The following is a 19148-nucleotide window of genomic DNA, read 5'->3' as shown; positions in this document are numbered from 1 at the left end:
GATCATCAAAAATCATTTGCGGGGGGGGAATTTAATTTTTAAAAGTATATACCCCTGGATTATTGATTAGTACCTGACTGCTAGCGCTGCTAATTGACCGGCCAACAGAGCTGCCAGAATCTGATCTGCGGTCAACATACTGCAGGGGCGGAGCTAAGGAAATGATCTCTGGTTCTAGTTCCTGTAGTACAGGTTCCAGATGACCCGGAGTAGGTTCTACACCCGGAGATAACCGGGACGGTTTTGTAGGTTCTACAGGTTCCAACTCAGTTTCAGGACTTGTTCTAAACAAAATTGTAATTATTTAGCACTCTGCTTAAAGGGAGTGACATGGTAGTTGAGCTGAAAGTTCAGTATTTTAGAGAAAAACTTTGGGATTCATGTGATAACGGTGAGACATTTTGACAAAGTACAATTTTTAAGTAAGAGCGTAAATTCGTTTGTAATATTTCACCATCATTTAATTTAAAATTGTAAACTGTAAACATGTCTCATTGGTATAAAACGAATCCTTAAGTTTTTCTCTACAATACTGCACTTTCATCTCAACTACCATGGCTAGCAAGTCACTCCCTTTAAAGACTACAAAAATGAAAATAAGAAACCCACTCGAAAGAATGGTCTTGAGGTATGATTAAATATTGTTTATTCATTATTCAGGATCCTAGGCTCTAAACGGTGTGTCCCCGACCTGTCGACTCCCCTAGTCGATATGTGAAATGATTAATTCATGTTATGAAAAAACTCTCAAATATTGCTACAGGGTGTCCCACGAAACATGACAGTATGCAAGACGACTTAAATGTCGTCTTGATTTTTGATATAATTTGCTGCGTTTATTTGTCAACCTAATTTTAAAAGTAAATTTCTAGAGATAATAATCACAAAATTCCCCTAGTCCTGCCATTTCCAAAATGGGGTCTGCCTTTTTTTTGCTTTCCATATTGCCCGAGATATGAAGAATTTGTTTCAGATTTCGACAATTTTGCTTTTATTTAACAAAATTGAAATCTGAACCAAACTCTTTATATCTCCGTTAATATTGAAAGCACAAAAAACGCAGACCACTTTTTGGAAATGCCCGGGCTTGGAGAATTATGTGATAATTGTTTCAAGAATCATACATGTTAAAGTAATAGAAGAATAAATGTCACAAATAAATTCAAATATCAAAGACGACTTTCAAGTCGTCTAGCTATTGTCATGTTTCGTGGGACACCCTGTATGTGCAGGTTTTACTTTTAAACATTAAGTTTCAATGAGGGTTTCCAAATTTTCGTTCAACCTCAGTCGGGAAATTTTATTCAGTCCTCTGATGTTCAAACACAAAATTTTTGTTCATTTTCGCAAAATTTTTATATAACATTTTCGCGAAATTTTCGGTAAAATTCAAAAAAAAAAAAACTCGAACTTTCGTTAAAATCCATTTTTTCGCGAACATTTTTCGTGAAATTATAAACCAAAATTTGGTGGCAATCAATCTTTTAATCACAACCATGGTCTCTTAAAATACTTGAACACTCCTCTTAATAAATAAATATCCTACCTCGAAGGAAGACTAGTATCTGGAGAAACACGAGGTGATGAAGAATCTACAACCTATATTTAATATTTAGATTAAATTTACAGAGTTTATAGAAAATTAATCTTTGTAGTTTTTTTGTTGAAAATTATTCTCATACTTTATGAAAAAAATTGTTGAAGCTAAACTAGTTTTATTATTTTTAAAAATTTGCTGGTTCAAACCCCGGATAAGTGTTTCGTTTCCAATTTTTATTCTTTCGAGGGACACGGTGGGTGCATTTCAGGGCAAAAACATTTGTCGTCTTTTCATTAATGTTGAATAATGTTCATTGTTCAACTAATAATAAATAATGATAAGAATAAATATAATGTTTGTATGTCCGATCATGTGTCTCATGAACCCCTTGCCACAAATTTTGATTAGGGAACTTGGGAGAACCACATGAATGTTCTTAGCTTGGTTTTGAAATTGTAAGTTGTGTGGGTCCACTTTTATAGGGACAAATAGTTAAAATCGTAATTAAGACCAAGTGCGGGTTAAACGGCGGGAGTGACTATGATAACCCTTGGCAACGCTGGGTTCCCAAGCTAGTAATAATAATAATATAATTATAATAATGAATTGCCTTGAAGGTGTCCTGTCCGAGTACAATCACCGAGACATGAACAGGTTCTGGTTTAGATGAAGAACTTGTTGCTCCAGTATTAATTTCAAGGCTGGAGGGCGGAGCAAGAGGTGAAAGAGGGCGTGGTGAAGCCGAGTCCTTAGTTGGACTGGAGACAAAATTATCTATCACAGTTACTTCTAAAAAATTTAATAATCAATAATAACTTAATTGATAAAAAGCTCAATTAATGCATAATATCTTTCAAAATTGAACAGCTTAAAATTTTATTATTTTAGACGGCTTCTGTACAAAGGAAGCTCCGAGAAAAACAAACGAAAATAAAATTTTCAATTTTTAAATAATTAATATCAAAGTTTTACATGTTTATAAAATTAAAAAACTAATTTTAGAGAATCAACAATATGTTCCAGCCAGTATAAAAAAGTTATCAGCCGGGACAATAAAGTCCTAGATTTGAAAAACTTTTTACTGTCCGGATAAAAACCAGCAGAAACATTTGAGTGAGGGTTAAAAAAATAATATGGTCCCTAGGGATACTGAATCATTTATTTACCTGAAGAATCAAGTGCTGATGGTTGACGGGTTGGGGAATGATGAAGGTTGAGAGCGGGAGATCCTCTATTACTTGAACCATCAGGGGAGTGTCTATCCATACTAGGAGAGGGAGCAGGGGAGGGGGAAAGGGATCTAGACGGAGTAGATGGTAGTTGTAGAGAAGCCTGAGACCGTGGAGTAGATGGTCGACTTGCCCCCGGAGATATAGAAGTAGGACGGACTGCCAGATTAGGAATAGGAGACATGGAGTTTTGCTGAGTTGGGATTGGAGAGACAGAATGTGCGGAGGAGTTAGAGCGAGATGGGAAACCAGATTTAGCAAATGAAACCGGAGAAGCGGAATGTGACGTAGAGGAAGAATTGGTCGGAGATGCTACTGACAAGGTTGAGGGTGCTGGTGAGACAGTTGGTAGAGGTGAGGGGGATGGTGACGATGATTGTGAAATAGCAAGCTCCGTCTCTTCGTCGTCAGTATAGAGTGCCATTGTATCTTCCGCCTCCTGTATGGCGGAGTCTAACATCTGTAACGCCTGCTCCTTGGCCGGAGAGAACCTCATGTCGTCATCATAATCGTCCAAATCGACGACCAGGAGCTCTGGCTTTGTAGAGGTCACTTTTTCTAATTCTTGATACTCTCCGACTAGACTTTTACAAGGGGTGTTTACCTCACTTGCTAGCCGGTCGTGGTGATTATTTAACTCTGGTGTTACAGCTTTAGATTTAGGTGTACTTATACTAGATGTACTGCTAAGTTTACTTGAACTAGGTGTACTTGTACTAGATGTACTGCCAGGTGAACTTGTACTAGATTTTGACGTACTGCTTGTTTTACTCGAACTAGGTACACTATCAAGTTTACTAGATGTGTTAACACTATCAACAGAATGTTCAGTTCGATTCTTCCCAGACTGTGGAGGAGGAGGGGCAGGTGCCTTTTTCTTCTCCCTGCCAGCTCCCCGGGGAGATCCTGCAAATAGTGTTCTTAATCATTTAAAAACATTTTTATTATTCCCAAGATTTAAAAACTATATTCTGTTAGTGTTAGCTTTTTAAACGTTGCAATATTTTTACAACACCACCCACACGCCCCTCAAAAAAACGATTTTTTTAACACGTTTGTTTCTAGTTCGTTTCTTTCATATATATATTTTCTGACATGGACAAAATTTGACATATTGTAAGAAAAAAAAATATTTGGAATAAACAATTTTAAAAACTTTTTCTTTTCTTACATTGTGCCTAATTTTGCCCCTTGAAACAAAGGAACCAAAAATAAACCAACTTAATGTAACATGACTACCTGCAGATTGATCTCTAGAGATGGGTCGGGTAGAAGGTTGCAGCTCTTTCCTACCTCGAGATGTAGAACTCTGGGTTTCCTCCTCTTCCTAAACAACAGTTATTATAGTCAAAGGGATTTTGTTATTTGACCCCCGTGCAAAGATGAAAATAACCGATTGTGGGCCCCCCAGACCGCCCAGGCAGCAGGGTGCACTGCACTGCCCCGCCCCTGTTCTAACTAGACCTTTAAATCCCTATCATTTAGTCCAAATCTAGAAAGATTTTCAACGGTTCACTCGAAAACCTTAATCTGATAAAAAATGTGGAAGATTTTTTGACTCAAAAAGTGTAGTTTCTCCATTTCTTCCATTATCTAAGAAATGCGCAAGTCGCTTTTGCAGATAAACCGCATATACAAATAAACAATTTAAAGGAACAACGATATCTAATTAAAACTTGATCAGGCAAAGCTTTCAAGGGTACCAATGTAAATCGGGCTTTTCTCATATTGCATGTATGGTCACTTGCAATCACGCTAACATTCCCTTTAATCTTCAAAGTAATCGATTTATTCTATGATCTTCAAATCAATTTTTAAATTGAAGATTATGCTTTTTAACTTTTTCATGAAAAAATTTAAATAAAATTCATTTTTATTTATTTTATAAACAGTTTCGCATTAAAATTCAAAATAGACTTTATAACATTTTCAAAAAGTAGGAAATTAAATTTTTATCTCATTTCACTTTTACTTACAGGTAAAATTGTTTTAAAAAAAACATTAACATTATTAAATAAAAAAAATTGTATCTTCTTGCTCTATAAAAGTGCTGAAGGGACTGAACTTGTAATATCAAAGGGAGTAAAGGCTGAATAATAATTTAACTTGACATCGATTGTTGTAAGTTTTACTTCTTTCTTATGTATCTGTAATGAGAAATTAAAGTGAAGGTTTTCGCTGAGTGAGATTGGAGAAATCCGTTGAATCCCGTAGTATTTTGTTTTAATTTAATAATTCAATTAGTCTTAAAAAAATAAAAAAATCTAATTGAAAATTTGACACTATCTGATTTATGGTGACTCATATTTTGTTTCGTTAGATGATGGAACCTAGGTTAGGACTGGGTTTATACTATCTGAGCTTGCTGGTGGATTTTACTTTACATAATCCAAAAAAAAAGTTTTAATGGAATATTTTTTGTTCTTAAAGAATTAGTTGTTTAAACATATCATAATAATTACTCAATTTAAAAAAAGAGTTAATATGATCCATTCCATATTTAAATTTCCACTTTTATAGAAATGCTTAAATTGCTTTCTTTGTACTTTAAAAAAAGAATGTCCTTATACCCTTATTATATCTTTCGAACACAATTATTTTTTTTTCTCCAAAATTGCTGAAAGGGACAGTCAAATAAAGAAGAAAAGGAAAATAGATGACGAGAAGAAGTATTAAAGAATATTTCTGAATGATCTGTACCCAGTAATTTATAAATTCAAAAAAATTGTTAAATTCAAAATAAAAAACATAAGATTATGTTAAAAAAATAAAAATTAATGTCTTTGCAGCCCATGTAGTTGATTTTAAATCTTTTAGACTATGAATTCAACTTGATACATATGTCTTAGATATTCATTCGAATTGCTAAAATAGGAAAAATTAATATTAAAATTTATGACTTCAATGATGGGAAAGTATTAATGATTGAACCTGGATAGGACTTGGTTTATTCTGTGAACTAAGTGGCGGCGGAGGAAGGAAGGAGTTCCTATGGGTTGGAGTCTGCAGAGCAGCTGGAGCTGATATCTTCCTGTTCTCACGGTGATACACCGTATCAACAGAGGTGTCCATTGCACCTTAATTAGGTAACAGATAAAATACAGTTTAACGGAAGAATTGTCCACTTTATTTGAGATTTGTAAAAAAAACGTTTCTTCTGTTACTAAAACAACTAGCAAACTATTTCAACGAATTTACGCTCTTATTTAACGATTGTACTCCGGAAAAATGTTTCATTGGTATCAAAAGAAATCAAGTTTTCTCTACAATACTGTACTTTCAGCTCAACTACCATATCTAGCCGGTCTCTCCCTTTAAGTCGCAATATGGGGGCAGCTTATTAACCACATTTATTTGTCTTTTAATGCATTTCTAATATCCCGCTTCAATCCTTGACAATTATTTGGTACTAGATAGTTGAACAAGATAAAAAGTAGTTTAGCGAGCCGAGGTTGGTTCAAATTGAACCACATATCTGATTTAACTTAATTTCATCGGCAGGAGTGTAGTTGAACCGGTTTGGGCTAGTCAATCCTGAACACCAAACTTCGATCTAAGATGCATTAATTTTAAAAATCCTTTTATGTTTTTAAAAAAGGGGGTTCGGAAAAATTTCCCCAGTACATAAAAGTTTCAGTAAATAATGTTAATTTTATAATGCTGTTAAAATACTTTATATCTTCTGATAGAGTTGAAGGAGAAAGATACTTACTCGAATCGTTTGTACAGATAGATTCTGTATCCCCATTTTCATCCGAGTGCTTTCCCTGTAAAACAAACAAGTTATTAAATAGTATTAACAATGGTGTCAGATTTTACAGAAATAGAATAATTTACTACGTTACAGTTGGATAATGTCAAGAATGTAATGCAAGTAAAGTTTTTCAGAGGTGTACGCATCTTTTGTACTGCAGTGTACTGTCTCTGGGCGGTAATGTAAACACAAGAAGGATGTCGAAGCCTGACATGGGATCCATCTTTCACATAAAAAATCAATGAAATATTCTTGTCATAGGAAAATATTATGTGAACGAACAATGATGCATCTATTATTGTTTACAAATTCCGCCCAGAGAGAACTGGTTTCAATATGTACGCAGAGTGTACGCAACTGCAATTAACTTTCCTTGCATTACATTCTTGGATAATGTGATAAACGATCCATATTCAATATATTCAGTCGTAGTCGTATATATCAATACAATAAAGAACTTTCGATTTCAATTTGAATTTCTAAGTTTGTTATCAGCATGGATGCATAAGATACGATAAGTGAAAGATAAAAAAATGAAAACTAAGAGATTCTGTCAAATTACAGCTTCTTTTTGTTTAATTGTAAACTTCTAATTTGAAAAAAAATTTGCTAGAAAAATATAAAAGTCGCCTTCATTGCATTGATATAAACGCCGACCAATGCATATAAAAAATCACAAGTTAAATAGTAGATAATTATAGATATTTTGACAAATTTAAAATTAATTCAAGAGGAATCCAGGTTCCAATAGTCTGACTTTTTTGATTTCACATTGCCTTGAACGAGAATTGTGAAAATGCCTATTTACTGACACAAAATTATTTAATTATTAAGTGTTGCCATGTATGGCACTGGAACTTTAAAACACAAATTTGTCTGTCATATAATAAAATAGAGAATATAAAAAATAAAATGGTATTTCCATCATGAAAATATGATCTGTTCTTTTGTTTAAATCTTAAAAATGATTAAGCCAAACCTGCAGATTTTGTTTCCGTTTCTAAATGCAGCAATACAAATAATAGATAATCAAATTTATTTTTCAGGAGCTGAGGTCAGATTTAATTTGATATTTATATTTACAGGGTATCTTTTCAAACATGTGAATTAGATTATATGACTTTAAAACCTTATTTAATCTAATAAGCATTTATTCTTCATTCTTTTACTAGTGTTTGTTTACCTTACTGTTCTTTTAATAGAGTTTTTTTGACCTAACTATTCTTTTAATAGTGTTTTCTTTTACCAAACTGTTCTTTTAATAGTGTTTTTTTTTACCTAACTGTTCTTTTACTAGTGTTTTTTTTTTTTACCAAACTGTGCTTTTACTAGTGTTTTTTTTACCTAACTGTTATTTTACTAGTGTTTTATTACCTAACTGTTCTTTTACTAGTGTTTTTTTTACCTAACTGTTCTTTTACTAGTGTTTTTTTTACCTAACTGTTCTTTTAATAGTGGAATTTTTACCTAACTGTTCTTTTACTAGTGTTGTTTTTTACCTAACCGTTCTTTTACTAGTTTTTTTTTTACCTAACTGTTCTTTTACTAGTGTTATTTTTTACCTAACTTTTCTTTTACTAGTGTTTTTTTACCTAACTGTTTTTTAACTAGTGTTTTTTTTACCTAACTGTTCTTTTACTAGTGTTTTTTTACCTAGCTGTTCTTTTAATAGTGGATTTTTTACCTAACTGTTCTTTTACTAGTGTTTTTTTTACCCAACTGTTCTTAATTTTCAGTGATAAAATTATTAAATTGCAAAAAAAATCTAACATTAACTTAATATGTTCAGTTTGTGGGAACAATCCCTATATCTGATATATTGTAGACCTTTTATATTTCAAACTATAAATCATGTTTGATTAAAAAGTTTTAAATATAAATAAAGTTCAGAAAAATTTCGAAAATTATAAATCCGCCTCGTCTACAAAAACTAGTGATGTGCCTCCCCCCTTCACCTCTCCGAAAAAAACATGGCAGTTGTCTTAAGAAGTTACGCACGCTTGCCGTGTTAAATTAAAAGAAGAGAGAGATTAGTATATCTTTTAGGGTTAGGTTGAGTTATTTAACACTCTCAGGGCCGAGCGCTGCGGCTACGACAGTCTAGGGGGCCGAGCGCCAGGGCTGAAACAGGCTCTCTCTCACTGCCTCGTAATTCAGCGCGGCATGCGCGCGTAACTCCGTTAGACCTCTGGCTCGTGATAAGATGAGATTTAAAATGTCTGAATAATTAAAATTCAAATGTGCGCAACAATTCTTGCTTAACTGTGTTAAAATAACAAGTCTGAGGCTGACAAGAGAATCTTTAATATGAAAAAATGCCCGAAATGTTAATTGATTATTTGTGAGCGAGATTTGCGGAGGGAGGAAGGGGGGTGTAATTATCGTAAAACTTTGAAATTTTGGTGCCATTATTTGACAATAAAGAAATTAATAATCAGACCTAAATACCCCCCCCCCTCTCTACACAACAGTACACTTATGTTTGTGAGAAGCACGGTGGGTTAAAGATAAAAACTGCAAATATTCAATTCTCTGATAACAGAGAAGACGCAGCAAGGATTAGCCAAATAACTTGAAAATAGCATTTCTTTATTTTTTAATGTCAAAATCCTGCCAATCTAAATGTACTTTGAAATAGTAATGAATATCTTATGTTAGGGACCTGGTTATTGACCTTTTTACAGCACCAAAACGCTATATTCTACTACCAGAATCCCAAAATTTTCTTTGAGAGGGAGGCTCTGCCCCCCTCTCAAAGAAACCCCCCGCGGCAAAAAACTTCTTCAAAGATTTCGCGGGCTGTGTGTAAATTCTGCCACTTATGCCTTTATCCTGACCTGCCACAAAAAACCTGGGAGGAACCCTGCTGTGATGTATGCAAAAGAGGCAAAAAAATTTGTGATAAAAAATCTCATTTTATCGTTATAAAACCCAGCATCGGAAACCGGGTTTCACAAATGGGGTAACGCAATTTTGTAGACGTTAACATTTTTTAAAAGAAATATTATTTTCATGGTTAGTTTTATATTCTCTTTAAATTTTTCATTTTTTAATACAAATCTACACAAATGCATATATCACAAAAAGAAAACTCAAAAGGTGCCTTTTAAATTCACGGCTCAGGGATCTGTGTTTGGAAAAAAGTGGACTGAAGTTTCTGGGAGGACTACAATAAGTTTGTCATTTTCCTCGTGATACACTTTCTATCAACCAATTATTGGTGCTAATTAAACAATTTAGTTGACTATAAAGACATTCTAGACCGTATGTTATAGGTTATATTTAAATATAAGGAGGATTTTTTCTTCTAAAGTCTAGATACTGAAGTGGACTTTGTGAAAAAATTTTAAGAAATGGTGATTAAACTTTGATAAAACATGTCGGATCATAACTCATGAACCCCTTTGGCTCAAATTTGATAGCTTGATTTTACAAATAAGTTGAGTGGGTTGGCTTTTATAGCGAAAGTTTAGTTTCCAAAAAAAGAAGGCATTAATAATTTTCGATGCTTTTTGGGAAAAAATGAAAAAAATGTTCACCCTGATCCTTAGATTTTACACAAAAATGCGCTCAAATTTATAATATTTAAATAATATTTTAAATATTTAACATCTGGGGAAAAATTGATTTATACTATGAGGGGAAAAAATATATGAGGCGAGGGCAGGTGGACGGAACTCACCTCGTCTTCGTCGACCTCGACCTCGTTAATGATCTCTGCCTTGAACTCTGCCAGGAGGTCAAGTATAGGTTTACGGTCAACTGTTCCACCAACGAAAGGAAGCTGAACAAAATGAAAAATTAAAAAGAATCCGAATCAGCATCAAAATAAATTGAATCCTAAGCACTGAATGATGATTATTATTATAAGATTTATGCACACTGAAGGTAATAAAATATACATACATTACATATTGTACTGATGTAATCAATGTTTTTTAATATTTAGCATTTTTAATAATATGCAAAAGTATGAAAAAATAGGCGACACTGATTCCATATTTATCATTTCAACTGGGATAATTAGTTTACAAGCTGTTACTAAATACTTTTTAAAAAACCATTAAAAATCAAAAGTACCTTAAGTAGATCCTCAGCTGAAAGTCTATGATGAGGATCCTTCACCAGACATCGTCGCAAGAATTCATTAAAATCTGGAGACCATTTGTGGGGATGATCCAGTCTAATAATAATAATTATTATTTATGTTTATATTTTGATTATTCTCAGCTCTCCTATTTCCGTTTCTGTATTTTAAGGAGTAAGGAGTAGGAGTCATTTCACAGAAATGGGATTTAAAGAAGTTCAATGTTACCTTGGGGGGTCTGATTTCTGAATTTTGAGGAGTACTCGCAAAGTAGTCATTTCATGAAATGGGGTTTACAGGAGGACAATGTTGCCTTGGAGGGTCCGATTTCTGTATTTTAAGAAGTACTAGCAAAGGATTCTTTTCATGATAAGAGGTGAAAAGGAGTACCATGTTACCGTTTCTGCATTTTAAAGAGTAAAGAATAGGAGTCATTTCATGGTAATGGTATTTAAAGAAGTTCAATGTTACCTTGGGGGGTCTGATTTCTGAATTTTGAGGAGTACTCGCATAGGAGTCATTTCATGAAAAGGTGGTTCCATTTGGGCAAACTCTATCAAAGTAATTCCTAAACTCCAGATGTCGACCTAAATCAAAAAGAAAACTTGATTTCTATATTTTTTTAAAATATATTATTTTTAAGGAAGAGGGTGTTAAGTTTAGAAATTTTAAAAATTTCAGGGCAAAATGAAAAATTGGACATCAAAATGCAAGTTTATTCATTCGATCTTTTTTGATACTTTTAACCCAAAATTTATCTTATTCATTTTAATTTTTATATTTGTTTTTCCAGCAGTTTTCATTAAATGCATTTTATATTTGTATTTCATGCAGCTTTTATTAAATGCATTTTATATTTGTATTTCCTGCAGTTTTCATTAAATACATTTTATATTTGTATTTCCTGCAGTTTTTATTAAATCATTTTATATTTGCATTTTCTGCAGTTTTTATTAAATTCATTTAACATTAATATTACCTGGAGTTTTCATTAAATGCATTTCATATTTATATTTCCTGCAGTTTTTATTAAATGCGTTTTATATTTGCATTTCCTGCAGTTTTTATTAAATGCATTTTATATTTGTATTTCCAGCAGTTTTCGTTAAATACATTTTATATTTGTATTTCCAGTAGTTTTCATTAAATGCATTTTATATTTATAATTCCTGCAGTTTTAATTAAACCATTTTATATTTGTATTTCCTGCAGTTTTTATTAAATGCATTTTATATTTGTATTTCCTGCAGTTTTTATTAAATGCATTTTATATTTGTATTTCCTGCAGTTTTCATTAAATGCATTTTATATTTGTATTTCCTGCAGTTTTCATTAAATGCATTTTATATTTGTATTTCGTGCAGTTTTCTTTAAATGCATTTTATATTTGTATTTCCTGCAGTTTTCATTATATGCATTTTATATTTGTATTTCCTGCAGTTTTCATCGATATTGTGAATGTTGTTGAAGCCAGCTAAGTGAATAGTGAGATTAAATGTACTAGATTATATGTATTATATTAAATGTTTTTCAATGTAATTATTACAAAACTAGACGAAAAACGAAATTTATTTTACAAAATGTGGAAGCAAAACTTTTTTATTATTCTGTGAGGGTTGGAGAATCATCAACACTGAGTTTTTATATAATTCAGGTGAGAAATTATAGTTGAGAACTCTTAGTTTTGTTCCCTTTCAAAGCCTTTTTTGGTGTTCGCCCAATCACGTTTTTCACCCGAAGCGTTTCACCCAATTTTAGGTAAAATGACGTTTCACCCAATTCACGTTTCACCTAACTCACGTTTCTTCGAGAATACATTTCAGAGTTTTATCCATTTTTTTTCAATTCTCTAATACACATTGTACATAAATTTATTGCCCAATTTCCGATCATAAATCATAAACCCTTAGACCGATTTACCTCAAATTCTGACTGGGGAACTCAGGAGAATCATGGGAATGTTCTTAGATTGGTTAAAAAATTCTTATCTGAGTGGGTTGACTCATAGATACAAACAAAGCTGGGTTCCCAAGTTGAAACTAGTGATATATGTTAATGCAAATTTATGTAAATCAAATTAAAAAAACACCAAAAGCCCCTCCCCCCCAAAAATACCAATAAAACCCACTGGGCTGGTTTTTTTTTAACCGTAACATGTAGCTTATTACATCTTGTTACAGTCAGACGTGCCGACCCAACCCGAACAAGAACTGAGCGTCGGTCAGCCTGGAACCTTCAATCCATACTTCATCAAGGAGTTCATGTTCGGGCTCCCGAGAGGATGCCTAACTTGTGTACTAGAATAGAATATCAACAGTATCCTTATATAAAACATACAACTTTTATGAATTCAAACGTATAACTTTTGTAAATGCAACATTAAATTGGCTTTATAATTTTTTTTGTGGGGGGACCCCTAAGTGTAGTTTTGGCGAAACGTGAGTTGGGTAAAACGTTATTTGGGTGAAACGTGATATTGGATGAAACGTGATATTGGGTGACCAATTATTGGGTAAAACATGATCGGGCGAACATTTTATATGGAGAGTCACTTTAAACTACGTCTACATTCTTCAGCCCCTTCAAGTCTCCAGATTTTTGCAATATCCACATAAATATATTTATTTTGGTTGATTTTTTGTTTCCAGAGATGGTCTTAACCACAGAACTCTTCGAGTTCCAAAAGTGTAGGACCTAGCATGCAGGTAAGGATTTCAAAATGACGTCTTAAAAAAATGGGATAAGTATTTTTTGCGATTGTCGATAATGTAGGAGCGAAACTGCTTGCAAATAAAATTCAAAATTTTTTTGAAATTTTAAGTCATTTTAAAAAGCCTGGAATACAAAAACATTTTTTATTTTTTAAAAAATCGTCAAATACAGATCAATAATTATATTTAGATATTTTAACGATCTTGTTATAAAAAGTTTTCTAAAAAGTGTTTAAAAAATTGATATCTAAATTTTGATTTGATCCACATGCATCAAATTCATGGAATATAATAATTATATAATTCTATGCAAATATTTAAGTAAAAAACATTTTCAGTTAATAAGCAACAATTTTAACAAAAACCCGGAAATATCTTTATCAATTGAAGAGGACAAAAAGCTTGCTTAATCTCAACTTGTTTAAACTTAATTATTTCCAGATAACATTCTTTACCTTCTTATTCATCAGTCAAAAATGTTAAGTAAACAATATTACTTAGACTATCTTTTAAAACAATTTATGTTTTTATATGGAAAAAATCTTAGAATGCACACACCTCATGAGTTTTACTAATTTCATTTAAAGCATTTTAAAAAATTTAACAAATCAAAGAAAAAGTATTTATTCGAAAATACAAGCTTCCCAAATATTTATTTCTGAATAACAAATTCATTAAAAAATTACAAAAAATTTAAAATGTTTTGACTCGGACAACATTTTTGCATTATCGTTTCAGAGTTTAAGAACAAAAAAAAACAGAAAGACAAATACAGGGTTATCCACAAAGGATGAGTCTTCAGAGACGATTGTGCAGAAAAATTTATCCTGTCTCCTTATAGTTTAAGCAGAATACTTAATAGTTAATTTAAAACTTGGAAGTCGTCAAATGAATTTTAGGTCCTCGTTATAGTCTCATGCTTTGTGGGTAACCCTGCATATACAAGTAGGTGTCACTTTAAAAGTAGGATTTTATAATACATGATCAAGTAATTTTTAAACGCTCATTTTCTTCTTAAAAACTGATTTTTCATGTTGAAGTTAAACTTAAGAGTAAAATATCAAATGATTTTTAGGGTTTATTATTCTTTTAAATGGACTTTAAAGTGACCACTGACCATCCATGCAAAAATGGTAATGTTCGATTATAATGGAATCCTTAATCTGATAAAAATTGTAGATGTTGTCTTTCTAGAAGTGTTTAATCCCTATAATTTCTCCTTTCATTATTTAAGGAAGAGAAACCACAAATCAAAATAAACAGTTTTCAATATTTAAAACATAGTAATTCATACTTTATCAGAAAAATCTTTCAAGGGTACCGTTGTAAATCGGACATTACCATCTTTGCATGGAGGGTCCTTTAAAAGAGTCCCAAACTTACCTTATAATCGTAAGGTTCGTCCCTAAAAGTCTCACACATGACCACTTCAGGGGCCATCCAGTATGGTGTCCCTATAAAGGTGTCCCTTTTCTGATTATCCTCCTGACCAAACCATATATAATCGTTATGACTGGAATAAATATTTCTTAAATTCAAAAATTTAGAAACCCTGGAGGTTTTAAGTAAAATATAATAGCTTTTTTGGAACTGATTTCTTGCCTCAAACAAGTATTTGATTCCCTATATCCCTGTTATCTGATGACATAAACGTTTGATATTTCTACCAATGATGTCTGGTAGATCAAATAGTCAGTTTTAAACATTAAAGGTTGACATCTTTAGGCTGCAAAGATATCAAGAAAATAAAATTAGAAGTTGGGGCAAATAATAATTTTTTTTTGACAAAATCAGTCAAATTATTTTCAAATCTTTTAAGGCCTTCCAAGGCAACATTTAAATTTAACTTGTTGAAAAACTAAAAAAGTGTTCAAACATTACGTAAGCTTTCAACCTTATCCTTATGGTTAAAATATGGTTCCTTGTTTTTGGCCGAAACTCCAAAATCGGCGAGTTTGACGCCACCGTCGCCAGTGAGGAGAACATTGCCAGCTTTCAGGTCTCTGTGAATGATTCTGTTCCGATGCAGGTATGCCAATCCTCTGAATTATTAGGCCATTAAAGTTGATGTAATGTTCATGTCCGATTCACAACGATATTCTTTAAATATTTGTCTTAGCAAAAATTAAAGGAACATTCTTGTTTTTCTTCTTTAAAATTGACAATTTTCCGACAAAGAAGAAATTAAAAAAATGTCATCTTTTGTATATGTTTTAAGGGTATCGTTGTGAATCGAAAAAATAATTTTTCTTTTAAGAAAAAATGAGTTTTGGAGAGGAAATGAATGGAAAAAGAAATTTACTTAAATTTTTTGGGATCGTTTGATCACATCTACTAACCTTGTCATCTCTCTACAGACATACGCAATCTGTTTCTCTGTCAATCCCTTCTCCAGATCAATAATAATAGAATCCAGGGCACCACCATCACAATACTCTATCATCATCTAAACAATAACATTCTGATTTATATCGAAATCACAAGGTTTGATGCACTCCACAAATCCTTCCTTGTTTTGATGTAGTAGCTTCATTATTATTTATAAAACTAGCAAAGATTTTATTAATTAAAGAATAAAGCATATTAAAAGTAAGGAACATTAGAGGAATAATTTATGACATACATACACCATACATTGCATGGCTTTAGTTTTAACAAATCGAATATTCAAGAAAATAGTAAAATAGCGAAGAAAAATTAAGAAAGAAAGGGAGGGGGTCGTTGGTTTAGGGGGATTATTTATATTTTACTAAGTCTCGATATACAACAAAAATAATATTTCTTGGGAATTCTAAATAAATAGATAAAAAATAAAGGTATTGCGGATTTTTCGAATTTGTGCATTTTCAAAAAACAAATAAAAATATTTTTTGGGAATTTTTTTTCTTTAAATTTTGATGCTCTATAAACCCTTCCTAGGGTCATGTGAGGACAGGAGGTTCCACTAAAAATTTTGGCTCGATCGATTCAGCCGTTTTGACGTTTATCGGTTACAAACAAACAGACAGACAAGCCAAATTTATATATAGATGATGAAAAAAAAATAGATTAAGAAAGGGAGATGGGGCTTAGAAATTTTTAAGTTAAAAAAACTGTCAATTATTTTTTCTCCCCCACCCCCCCCGCCTTTAAACCTTTGATAAGTAGAGAATGAAGAAGAGAGCCCGAGTATATAATTTCTCCTTTCATTATTTAAGGAAGAGAAANCTCCCCCCGCCCTTAAACCTTTGATAAGTAGAGAATGAAGAAGAGAGCCCGAGTATATGTTCAACAGAATGGAACGATCAGATAACATTTATTAAGCAAAACAAGGAAGCAACGAAAATTATGCGCGGCAAAATAGAGGTGTGCGCGCCCATGAAAAACTTTTTGATATGCAGTCAAATTGAAGAAAAAACTGGCGTCATTTACTAACATTTAAATGTGATAAAAAATAAGATAAAAAAAATAACAATTTAAATATATCAATGATTGATAAATGAAATAATATGAAATAAAAATATATATTCATCATTTATATTTGTCTAAAGCAAAATTACATTAAACAATATAAAAGTTAACAAACTGATACTCTTTTTTTCTGGATATCGCATTTTATACTTGACAGGGTGAGTATACATGAAAACTAATTTGAATAAATTTTGATTCAAAAGCCCTATGCTCCTAATTAGACCAATAAGGGGGGAAAAATAAAACATTGAAGACAAAAATAAATCAAAGGAGAATAAAATTTATTTGAAGGTTCTGCAGATAATAATATAAGAATAAAAATGACAATTTGGTAGATTCATTATTTTAATTAATTTAACTACCACGAGCTGTATAGGATTTAATGTCCATAAAACATCATATGAAGGTTAAAAAATAAAATAAAAATACTTTAACTCCATGTAATGTATTTTGTGAACACTTTTTACTGTCCACTGTCCAGTCTATCTATAGTATGCTTGAAGCACTCAAATTTTTAAGCGCGTCGTTAAACTTTTTGTGCGCGGATCAGAGACTTAAATCTGTTCATTGTGCGCTCAATCGAGATATACCATCTATCCTCATTCGCAAAATGCGCACTGACCAATTTAGCGCGACAGGTATAGAAGATTTTGATCTACTCGACACATTTATTGAATAAATATTAAAAACTTTACTTTCTCCACTCTACAGCGCCCCCGTAAAAGACCCTGATTCAGGGTCTTGATCCAAATCCTTCCTTTTGAACAATATTTTGGTTTAAGCAAAATATTATTTTATAATTTATAATTGCATTATTTCACGGACAATTAGTTTGGATTATAAGCGGTAAAAATAAGCCCGCATGTTTTGTACTGCCAACTAAAGTATGAGTGAAGGGAGGGGGGGGAGGCAAGTTGTATACTAGACAGGAGGAGAAGGCAACATTTTTGCGACGTTACTGGTATGGTTTTGTTACCTCGTAGCTTCTTAAGTTTTGATTTAATGAGAAAATCAAGTTTATACAATAACATATCAGAAATTCAAAATATTTTTGTTCTTTAGAACAGTTCTTTAATAGGAGCTTTGATTGAAAACATGCAATTTACTTTATTCTAATGTGTGTTTTTAATCTTTGTGACAGAAACAATCTCAAGAACAGACGAGGGTCAACCCGGACCGAAATATATTTTCAATAAATGTGGAACTAACATCTACTTTTTTACTCTACAGAGGTTTTGGTCCATCACCATCACCGAATTTTAAATGAGGAGGAGTACTCAGAGAGGGGAGTACTTTTTTTCTTGAATCCTTTTTCCCTATTTATATATTTCCAACTTATATTCGCAACCTTCTCTTTCATAATTTTGACTTTTTGAATTAAAATAATTATTTTAAAAAATACTGAAAAAATTATATTTATTGTTAATCAATACATGGTATTAACTAATTGAGACCATGCCCATGTGCTTTAATCTGAGAGAGATAAAATGAAAAATACGGGTGTTTATGTCTGATATTTGATCTGTTTAGGGCAGATAACTGATTAGTTAACATTAGCTGATAGATAGATAGATAGGTAAGATAAAGATAGATAGATAGAAAGGAAGACTTATGAGTCACTAATTTTAAGTTCTTAGTTGATTATTTTTAATGGAATTACAATAGTACCCGGCGTTGCCCGTGCCCTTGACCATATACTGCTACAGGGGTGTATATTATTCAAAATGATTTCTGATTGATTTTTGATAATTGGGGGGAGGGGATGGGATGAAACAATAAAAGGCAACTTTTTGATCCTTAATACCCAAAAATTCATTGATGTCCCCTTAGAAATCAATTATTTTCCCTAATTCATCATCCAATAAACCCTAAAAACCGCATAAATGTCTTGAAAATATGTATAAACCCCAGCCTTTAATCTGGTAAATATATTATACTGAAACTAGGGGTTCAAATTTTTATGGGGTTTTAAGGGGAACGTGGGTTACAGAGAGAGGAGAAGAAAAATAGTGAGTTCAAAAGATGAATTAAGTGGGGAAGGGAGGGGTATATTCTCTTCTCATTCCAAGCCTGTAGCTGTAGGTGGTGTCAATATTTATTGATTAGAGCAGGAGGAGGAGGGGGGGTGTAAGAATAAACACCCATGACCTATAATTTAAACATTTCATCTCGTTTCCACAAATTCCTCATAAATTTTCTCTTTCAAGCTGAAACAACTCTATTTTTTATCTCTGGCTACACACAAACTTTAAATCAAATTAAAAAGTTATCGGATAAAGAAGTTTTCATATACCTGGATTCAGACAGAAGGATCTGGACAATTTTGGTTTTATATTTGGAAACAGAGCGGGGTTTTTTTTTATTTTGGGGGGGGGGG

General features: G+C 32.3%; 1 protein-coding gene across 2 annotated transcripts in view; it reads right to left on the bottom strand.

Moving 5' to 3' along the window:
- The window catches only part of LOC111709848 (STE20-like serine/threonine-protein kinase), a 33246-nt gene that overhangs the window by 4800 nt on the left and 9298 nt on the right, over positions 1–19148 (bottom strand). Inside the window, exons 3-15 of one of the 2 annotated variants that reach the window (XM_023483767.1) lie at positions 15661–15767; positions 15243–15363; positions 14705–14806; positions 11082–11197; positions 10604–10706; positions 10206–10307; positions 6482–6536; positions 5701–5846; positions 4009–4096; positions 2707–3675; positions 2151–2329; positions 1547–1599; positions 74–284 (exon numbers count right to left, since the gene is read on the bottom strand). In XM_023483767.1, the coding sequence (XP_023339535.1) occupies positions 74–284; positions 1547–1599; positions 2151–2329; positions 2707–3675; positions 4009–4096; positions 5701–5846; positions 6482–6536; positions 10206–10307; positions 10604–10706; positions 11082–11197; positions 14705–14806; positions 15243–15363; positions 15661–15767 (2352 nt within the window). Of the gene's footprint in view, positions 1–73; positions 285–1546; positions 1600–2150; positions 2330–2706; positions 3676–4008; positions 4097–5700; positions 5847–6481; positions 6537–10205; positions 10308–10603; positions 10707–10838; positions 10917–11081; positions 11198–14704; positions 14807–15242; positions 15364–15660; positions 15768–19148 lie in introns of those variants that run through there. The other variant, XM_023483768.1, reaches the window with a different exon arrangement.

This window comes from Eurytemora carolleeae, unplaced genomic scaffold (assembly GCF_000591075.1).
Source record: "Eurytemora carolleeae unplaced genomic scaffold, Eaff_2.0 scaffold1006, whole genome shotgun sequence".
Taxonomy (NCBI): Eukaryota; Metazoa; Arthropoda; class Copepoda; order Calanoida; family Temoridae; genus Eurytemora; species Eurytemora carolleeae.
Note: the sequence above shows the minus strand (reverse complement) of the source record. Positions and strands in the feature narration are given on the sequence as shown.